At 36.2% G+C, this 10,248-nt stretch overlaps 1 protein-coding gene across 13 annotated transcripts in view; it reads right to left on the bottom strand.

The window, feature by feature from the left end:
* Positions 1-2,222: 2,222 nt before the first annotated feature.
* The window catches only part of Mbnl3 (muscleblind like splicing regulator 3), a 107,373-nt gene continuing 99,347 nt past the window's right edge, over positions 2,223-10,248 (bottom strand). For all 13 annotated transcript variants that reach the window (XM_048450349.3, XM_048450348.3, XM_085684423.2 and 10 more), the window contains one exon: positions 2,223-9,484. Coding sequence is in view for 2 of the 13 variants with exons in the window: in XM_048450345.3 (XP_048306302.1) it covers positions 9,473-9,484 (12 nt within the window). In the remaining 11 variants the exon portion in view is untranslated. The remainder of the gene's footprint in view (positions 9,485-10,248) is intronic.

Below are 10,248 nucleotides of genomic sequence, written 5' to 3'. Positions count from 1 at the left end.
AGCCTCTTTTAACTGCTGAGTTTTCTAACCCATAATTTTCAATCTTTTAGGTCCTGAAAGGTAAAGGGGATGCTTCCATCCGAGCTCATTGTTTTTTTTTTAAAAAGATTCCTTTATTATGTATACAACATTCTGACACCATGTATGCATGCACGAAAGAAAGAGGGCACCAGATCTCATTACAGATGGCTATGAGCCACCATGTGGTTGCTGGGAATTGAACTCAGGTCCTCTGGAAGTGCAGCCAGGGCTCTTAACCTCTGAGCCATCTCTCCAACCCCCACAAATAATTTTTAATTTGCCTTTCCCTGATGGCTTAGGATGTTGAATCCTTCATCAAATATCATTGGCTATTTTTTCTTGTTTTTGTTTTTTATTGAGCCATACAATTTTTCTACTCCCCTCCATTACCCCCCCCCCTCATTTTCTATTCTTTCCTGTGACCCCCACGCTCCCAATTTACTCAGATCTTTTCTTTTTCACCTGTGGATCTACATAGAAAAGTCAATCTCATTTTTGACTACCCTCTGCTTGAGAGCTACGTTGATGCTCATTGGGTGGGTCAGCATCTTCTGTGACAGGTCTCTTCAAATGGGTTGCAGACATGCCTCGGCTTCCTTCTATGCTCCCTAACTCCAGTTGTTCAACAGGCCATCTGCTTTAACAGGTAGTCTCTCTGCTATTTATCTGCCGCGACTGTTTTCACCAGACTCTCGTTGCACATCTCTAAGAAGGCTCTGCCTTATACCACATACAGAGAAACACATCCAATCTTATCACATTTTCATGTGTGTCTGCTGTACCTTGCACTGAACACTCCTCCCTCTGCTGTTTCCATACACAACACGAAACCCTGGGGTACGCTGGTCAGAATGTCTTTTTAATACTGACTTCTGCATCTACATGACAATTATGCATTTGAGACAACAACTTATCTGTGTAGTTCTAACAAATCTTAGCCCATGCCCTGGAGGCTGCCCCTGCTTTAGTCTTCAGATACACACTATCTTCCTGCTTATGAGCAAAATGTGTGAGCCAGGTACAAAAAAAGAAAGGGCTCCAAGGAGTCAAAGGAAGATTTCAATATAGTTATTTTTTTAAAAAATGAGAATGTGTGTTAATCTGTTTAATATTAGTTAATAAGTATAGCCATTAGATTATGATAAAATGTAAACCCAGAAGAGGCTGGTCCATAGGGCATACTATTAAGATGCTGACCACATGAATAGATTCTTCACTCTGGAATCTTCAGGTTTTCACTATCTAGTTAGTATTTTAGGTTCATCATTATTTGAGAATCTTGCGGGCAATTATAAAAAGAGCATTTTCATTTCTTGGCCCTCTTGAGATGGCAATTTCTATAGAAATTTGAATTCTTCTAAATGCCTAGACCGGATGTTCAAGGTTTGCTTCAGTAATACACACCCCTGTTATCTATGCATGTAGGTACCTGATACTGAACCACTGGTTCCCCAGGAAAGATAGTACATTAAATACTTTCCTTCTTTAGATTGTAATTTTTCTCTTAAATTTTGGTTGTGAAAAGGTCTCTGAAACCTGAGATCCCAACAATAAAGTTCTGATAGGGAAGCTAGAGACACTTCGGGATGAGTAAGATGGAGCACAAAAGATGCTGTGGAAAATGAAAAGTTCCCAAGACAAACTTGGTTGATATCTGGTTTTGCCTACAGGTCAACCTTTGAGCAATAGAAACTCTAAGTTTCCAGTTTGACAATAGACAATAGGGAATGTCTGCCATGAATTATTAAATAAAACAAAAAATAAATGGTTTCAACTGTCCCTCAAACTCTAAGACATATTTCAAAATACAAGAGTGCACCAGTTACCCATTTTCTCCTACACTTCCACTATGACATAGGAAACCAGTGTTGTTCAATTCATTCTTGTCAAGATGGGCATCAATGGCTTTAGGCTTCTGAGGGACAATAGAAACCATGATACTTTTTTATTTTACTAAAATGCAACTTTTTGTGTTACTAACTACAATCTTATGGGAAAAACACAAAGGAAATGAATATATCATCTACCTATTTCAAAATACTTAAGGCATTTGGAAATAAACTTAGTATGTGTATGGAATATAACACTGAGCCAATTCACAAACTTAAACTATATTAGAGCTATTAATGTCAAGTTTTATATACTAGAACATGTGTAACTTTTGGCTGAGTGTGTGAGTATGGATTCATAAAAAAGACATATCAAAGGAATTTGCAAACTTTATTAAAAGAATAAAAAATAAACATAAAAAGTAGCATACTAAAATGAGCTATATAATGCACACTTCTAAACACAAACAGAGAATACAACACTGTAACTTGAAAAAAGTCCAAACATTTGCAGTTGAGGGAATGAATTGCTGCATTTGGGGACAAAATATTATGTGAACAGTTTTTATTTGTAAAGTATTTTGGTCATTACTTAAGATTTTAATTGTTGCATAGGGCTAAGAATTTTCTCATTATAACATTTATTTTTTTTTCGAGACAGGGTCTCTCTGTGTAGCCTGGCCATCCTGAAACTCACTCTGTAGACCAGGCTGGCCTCAAACTCACAGAGATCTGCCTGCCTCTGCTTCCAAAATTAAAGGCATGTGTCACCACCGCCCGGCTATTATAACATTTTTAAATTTCCATTTTCTTTTGCCCAAGACAAATGCTTCCACTATCATTGTTAGATAAAGGTATAATTATCCCTTTAAAATCACACAAAGGAGGAACCTAGCTCATCATGTTAAACAAATTAATCTACCTGGAAGGCTGACATGGGAAAATCAAAGCATTTAAGGCCATGGAATTTGGACTAGTTTACACAGTATAGTGAGTGAGACGTCACCTTATAAAAATGAACTTCATTTTAATTATTGGATTTGGGAGCAAATGGCTCATTTTATAACTAAAGCAATAGCTATAGTAATAAAAAGAAGCTTGTTTTGAAAAGGCTACTCCCAGGATCTCATGAAATGATGGTCATATCATTCACTCAACTGCTAGACACAAAAGACACAGCAACAAAACAATTTGGTTTCTGTCATTAATAGACAGCATCTGTATACAGAAATAAAGCTTTGGAACCATGTAGTCCTATGACAGTCTTAAGGTTGTGTATTTGGGATAAAAAGCTCGCTTAATTCTTCTAGGTCTTGCTACAGAGGTATTTGAAAAAGTAACACGATGGAAAAGAATATTAGTGAGGATTCATGCAGTATCTATACAGAGTGGCAACTTATTTCCAACAAGAGCACTTTTCATTTTTAGGTACACTATAATTGAGGAAGGGTTTTATATAAACATAAAATTCGTCTAGGATAATCCAGATTTTAATGTCAGTGAGAAATTCACTTATAGGCAAGGGCAGATAGAGGGGCTATAAATTATGAATTAGTCATAACTTAATACCAATGGATGTCATCTTCTTACAGATTCACAAGGGAATGTCCATGTAAAGACACTGTGAAATCATGGGGGTAATAAGGCTGAAGTGGGCATAACTAACTAAAAAATAAAGGTATGTTTACATTTTCTATTGGCCAAAATGGCTGCTCGGATTGTTAGGATGTTTGGTATGGCTGATTCTTAAGTGATGAGGAGCTGAGGGAAAAAGAAGAGCAATTTCTAGTCAACTGGCTCTAAGCTATGGGATTCATGTAAGCCTTGGGTTGCTTTCTGCCTTTGGTTTGTTTTCCATCTTTCATTTTCTTCCCTTTTTTTCCTTTTGCAGTGCTGGGGAGGGAATCCAGGACTTCACTCATCTAGGTAAGTGGTAACCTCTGAGCAATGGTTGTAGCTCTTTTTCTATCTCTAAGAGTTAGCAATATGGGTAGCGGCATTTCGTAAGAACTGCTCTCAGTTTAGGACCGGGTCCTTCGTTTACATGAGTGATACCTGCCTCAAGATGGGAAGGACTCTAAGTGCCAGTGGTGATCCATCCCTTAACCTTTCAAACTTCCCCGTTTGCTAAGCCTCGGTGCCTTGTGGGGGCAATAATCAAGTTCCTTGTCTATCTGTAAGTGTGGCATGAAAACTGACAGAGTGGGTTAGATTGACATTGTCTTCCAACTTCCATATTATGTAAGCTTTGGCTTGGTTCTCTTTCACTTAGTTAAAGCATTAACAATTTATCACTTAAATCCACACTAATTGATGTATGTATTAACTATGAAGGATGAAGTCTGTTTTAACTGGATTTGAGAGTTACTATCTTGTAATGGAGAGAGTATTTTTTCTTGCTTTCTATAATTGAAAAAAAGAAAGCCTCTGCTGGGAACCTTACCCACTATGTGGTGCATGCATGAGTGTGTAGTGTGATGTGTGTGTGTGTGTGTGTGTGTGTATTTTTACAGTGGGAATTAATCAACAAAGAGAATAATCTTTGCTAGTAGCCTTACTAAAAGGAGTGCTGTTTACTTTCGCTCAGTGCTGTTAAGGGAATCTGGCATATATCTGCGGCTGAGCTTCCGGTGAACTGTGGCAAACTAGCAAGCGTCCACAACAGCACTCAGCACTATGGTTTTGCTAATTCTCAGAGCAAATAAAACCCCACCTTCTCAAAGCCTCAGAAATCACTCTCACTAACTCTCTGCTATTACCACAGACTTCTTATATTCTAAAAAGCTCCAAGGATTGCTTTCATGGACTATGTACATAAGTGCAAAAAAGGTGTGTCTCACACATTCGCACCCTAACTGAGACAGTCAGGTAACTGCAGCATATGCTTCTTAACACTGTTCAGGGACCGTTCTACAGTATGTTTACGTGTGCTTTCACAAATACTAGTTAATTTCAAAATGCTGAATTATGCTTTAATCCTCACATATTCTTGTATATTATTCCAGAAAATAGGATTCTTTTTATAGCTACAGATACTACATGAATAGGTAATTTTGAACGAAGTTAAGAAGAAATGTCAGGTAATATATATGCCATTCTTGTTCTGGTGACAAAATACTGTATCAACCCTATCAACACAATCAATTCTATAAACTATAAAGCCTGACTCTAGAATCCGTGTGTTATAAACATTTTTGTGTCCTATAAGAGGACACACCCAGCTTTCACATGGAACTCAGGGCTTCAAAAACATCATCAGTTTTGAGCTGTATCTTCTATATGTTCGCACTGTCATGAACCACATATAGCTTACCAATAAAAGTTTTACATGCACGCATGTCTAAAGGTAGCCATGTTGTAGTTTTGTTGCGAAGGCAACAACTAAATATATTTAGCTGACAACTATTATTTGTGTGCCAAGCTAAACTTGTCCTTAAACTGTGAATTGTAGAGTGTAGTTATGGGCTGTAATCTATAATGTGATATGGTACAGTGTCAGTTTAGCGCCTAATAAATGGTGTAATAGCCTAATATGTGTAGTAAAAACTTAAACTTTCTCTAACTTTTCTTCAAAATTAAATTCATTAGTTACTTAGATATAAAAATGTAGTACAATAAAAACATTAAAAACTAACAATAAAGAATGAAAACATGGCACCAATTAGTGACTTGGTACTCAGGAGCCTCTATTTACAGTTTGATTTGACTATCTGCTAAACTTGCAAAACAAACGTTCAACTCTTTTATCTATTTTATTCTACTATCTCTGACAGGCACTGGTAAAATTAGGCCACTATCTTATTAAATCTACAAATCAAAATTAGAAATTGGAGCCCCCCATTTTACTTATTTCCATTTTAATGTAAGTGAAAGATAGAAAAGCTTTTTTTTTTAAAGGAGAAAGAGAAGTACAGCTGCTAATTCATTCTGCATCCCACAGTCCATCCCACAGATCGACAGATCTCAGCAAACTTGGGCTGCAGTTCATCTAAGGGCATCCTCACCAACAGTCTTCAAAGACAAGGAAAAGAATCAACTGACATTCCAAGTAGCGCATGAGCTGCCTCAACCACGTCAATCATTTCCTACAATGTAGTGTAGATGCTGTTCCTTCTTCACACACCACTGTCTGACTGACCATGCCATTCAAAGCTAATTCAAGTCAAAAAGCACTAATTTCCTTTGGTTCCTGCTGATGGCTGAGAGCAGGTACTGTTTTTTTCCGGGAGATCAGCGGAGTTGAGAGCTCCTAACAGTGGACAACACTTATGGCCAGATGAAAGTGCTTTAGCATGTCCAGAAATGGATGTGCAAGATGGATGGAACAGGAAGAAGATTGCTTTCATGATCAGATGCAAATTAAAGATAAATCTAAAAAAGTAACATCAAAAGCAACAGCTGGGTGTGGATTCAAGCTCCAATTTCAAAAGTAAACACTGTATTTCAATAACAATTTCATGAATCTATTTAATTTCAGTCCCTATTTAAAATATTATGGTCTCACAGTGCTTTTTGTAAAAACTGAAACTACTAATCCCTTCTTCAATGACATGTTTAGATTGCTTGTCTATATATCTGACGTTTTATCCAAGTTTCAGCAGTCTTGCAAATTTTGGCAAAAGGCTGAGAATATGGACAAAACTGATAATTTTGGAGAAATAAAAATAGAGGCCATTGTAAAACACAAAGACTACAAAATGCTAAGTAAGAATCACAACTGATTAGAATTTAGTTTATTTACAAATGATTCAGTAAATTTTTGTTTAGAGTCACTGATTTGTTGTGACTTGTCTTGTTAATTCAATTTATAGTCAAATGACTTGTGTTTTCTTCAATAAGATCATTATTCATTGCACAACTAAAGAGTGCCAACTTAAAAGTTTCATTTCTCTCAAAACTCGGTTAAATTTGATCAAAAGATTCGAGCTTTGAGCTTGCTTTCTTAAACTTCACATACACAGCAACTTTCAAATGTTATTGAGATGCGTTGCACCAAAAAGACAACGACCCTGAATGTTCATCACTGAAAATCTTCTTAAAAATAAGTCAACGCTAGGATTTTCCAGTGCTTAGAGCAATGTGAGAACAGCTCTCCTCTAAGTCCTCATCTATGTCTACTTTTGTCCAAAGTTTAAGAAGTTCAATGAGATAGTATGTTGCATCAAAATGTCAAACTACAAAAAGTTCATTTTGCACAAAACATTCTCATATCCACTAAGAACTACATCTAGTCTAGCTCAGGTACATTCTTTCTGGAATTATGATTTTAGAAAACAGAAATTAAGTGGTTCAAAAAAGCCCACACAGGTAAAAGGACACACAACTCTCAGTCTCTAACTTGAGGCAATAATTAGCAAAGGGCAGAGGCCCCAATATACAAACAAGATGATTTAGAAATAACTGGTGAACAGGATTCACCTGGATAATTAAGATCAATAGGATACCAATCACCAGAGGTATTTTTTTTATTCTGAGCCAATCTGATCTGCTTTGAGTTGGAGTCGCAAATGTTCCAAAGAAAGATGTAAAAAGGAGGAACAATTGGTTCCCACAATGGCTAGGCAGCCTTAGGCAAGTCACACAGCCTGTCTCTCTGTTTTATCAACCATGAAAAAGGCAATAAAGTCTTTGCCAACTCCACTGTTTTTAAAATCAATCCAATTACCTTAAGGTATCCCAAATGTTTTCTCTTTGCTTGTGATTTTCATGAAGAAAAACAACCTTTATATGTTCAAAAATTTGATGATTTTATACCTTCCAATGGGAGAATACATATTGAGTAGAAAATATTGAATCTACTTAAGCTGTTAGAATATATTTCCTCCCTTTTATAATAATAGTAATGTTAATAATAGCTATGTAGAGTAGAAAAGGTACACTATATGTCACAGAAATAGATGGATTACTATTTGATATTTGTGAGATTATTCTGTAAGTATTAGTAAGAAGAATTCATACCACACATCCATGGGATATTGCTATTCTCTACTAGACAAACGATGATAAAACTGACTATAATTTTGAAATGCATATAAAGGAAAATAAGTTCAAATGAGACAAAAATAGGTTTTGCTCTGAGACATAAAACAACAAAAGCCCCAAAACTGATGTTAAAGTTTGGACAGAGAAACCCTTGTCAAAGCTTGCTACTTCACTGCAGCTTGTAGGAAACTGGAAACTCAGTGGAAATGAAGTGAAAGACAATTGGGGAAACCTTCTCTAGTTCTGCATAATCAGTCAGTCATTTTAAATGTCTCCCTGACCCCATCCCTGCCAGTTCTCCAAACCTGTACTCAGCTCTTTCTGTGATCAATAGAGAAGATTGTCTATTTGGGGAGGTAAGGCCTCATTTGGAAACAATTCTCTTTCACCTGGATTGACTTCTGCTAGACTGCATCTTATTATTCAAAGAGGAGTCTAAAGAACATGAGCCATTTGCATTTGGAAAATGGCACTTGTCCAAAAGGTTACAGTGCAAAGGTTTTACACACTTTCTGCCAGTACATAAAAACTGTCTCCACGCCCACATCTCTCTTCTTGACTTACAACCTACGATTATCATGCCTTTAAAGCAGTAAGTACCATTTCTCAACTGAAGACGACAAATGGCTCAATTTTAGAGACTCAGGCCGAGAGAAAGGACCCTGTGACACAATACATGTAGCGGCTGCTCTCCATCATCTTTCTACGTGCTCAGATATTTCTTAGAATGGGAATACTTGATTTGCAGGTTATTTAAGAGGAGGGTTTGAGGTTAACATTTGAACTTTCCTATCATATGTAGGTAATTATTTTCTCTTTTAAAAATTGAGTATATTATTGGCTATGCAAGGTCAGATCTACATGTAAAGTTCTATGAACAGGTTTTGTGTATACTCAGAAGTGAAGCCTGTTAAACGTATGCCTCAAGAAACTTATAGAAATGTTTTGAAGAGTACATATTAACCTGAACCTGTCATGTTTTTCAATCACACTATTCCACTATTCCCCACTAATGACATTTAATTGAAATCAAACACCACGGATAAACAACAAAACACTAGCATGGAAAAGCTAAACAGAACCCAATTTAATACAATATATCAATGGGGGAAATGGTACTGGATATATTAGTTACATTCTACATCAATCCAATAGACTATCCTGTAAACAACACAGTAAGGTAACACTTCAGAAACAGAATTTATCCACCAAGAAAGTACAGTAAGCTTACTACAGTACTCTGTGCAAGTTCACTTAACATAAATCATTTTTGGAAAAAAAATCAGAAAATTTTATGGTTAATTTCTATATGATAATTCATATCAGATGGGTAATTCATATAATATGGAGCTGATAATTCAAATAAATGGCAAAGCTACATGGTTGTATTCTATATGCTAACTCATATACAATTAATAATCCATACTAGGTAACACACAGTGATCAATTTTCTATTCACTTTAATATCTCCAAAGATTTTTGAATGCTTTATTTTAAATTTTCAACTGGTATATGTGCTTAATATATTGACTGCACCATGCTTATCGTTGTGTTGGTAGAAGAGGACATACGAGAATACATATAGAAAGGCCATATGGAGTTTCTCGTTGAGAGATTCTGATACTCCGTAACTCTGCTGCTCAGAATTTCAACTGAAATAGAAAACAGAACAAGAGAATCAGTAAGAAATAGTGAAGAGTTATTAAACAAGGTATTAGGAGACTAGTTCTTATTCTTTCTATAAGTGAACTAAGCCAAGATAGTCTCCACTCTGAATTTCAGACCCTATGTCTGCGACAGTAAGGCTAAGACAAACAATCACTAACCAGACACATACCTAGGACAGTCTATGGGAGGCCCCCACGATGGGTCATATTTAAGGCATTACCTAACAATTCAAAACAGTTTGCTCATGAACCAGCTGTCAGTTTATCTTATTCATCAGCCATGTACCCCTAAGATGTACTTAATACCAAACACTTTGAAAAGGTTTAATAGTAAACAAAGATTTACACTTTTAGCTGAATATCTTACACCCTTGCAGAAATATCTCCAATAAGTCATATACTATTATACAAAAAGACATTTTTGATATTTGGAGAAAATTTTTACACCAGTTACATGTGAAAATTATTATATTCTGCCAAATGTCTTCTTTTTTAAAGGAATCAAGTAATAGAAAAATAATTCCTCAAACATATTTTATGTAAATCCACTTTGTTTGGATTTTCTTCACCTTGATGGGCAGTGGCCTATGAGAAATTAGCAAGCATTGGACAAACCTCCACTGTCACGTCCAGAGTTTTGTCAATCTGCTATTATCCCAGATAACACCTGTGAAAACAATTCTAACTTCCAGCTCCTTCAGTTCCCCCATGTCTTTGTAAAACATTCCTTATGACTGAGGGGAGCTGCT

This window comes from Myodes glareolus, chromosome X (genome assembly GCF_982192425.1).
Source record: "Myodes glareolus chromosome X, mMyoGla1.1, whole genome shotgun sequence".
In the NCBI taxonomy this organism is placed as follows: domain Eukaryota; kingdom Metazoa; phylum Chordata; class Mammalia; order Rodentia; family Cricetidae; genus Myodes; species Myodes glareolus.
The sequence above is the reverse complement of the archived record's forward strand: the minus strand, read 5'-3'. Positions and strand labels throughout refer to the sequence as shown.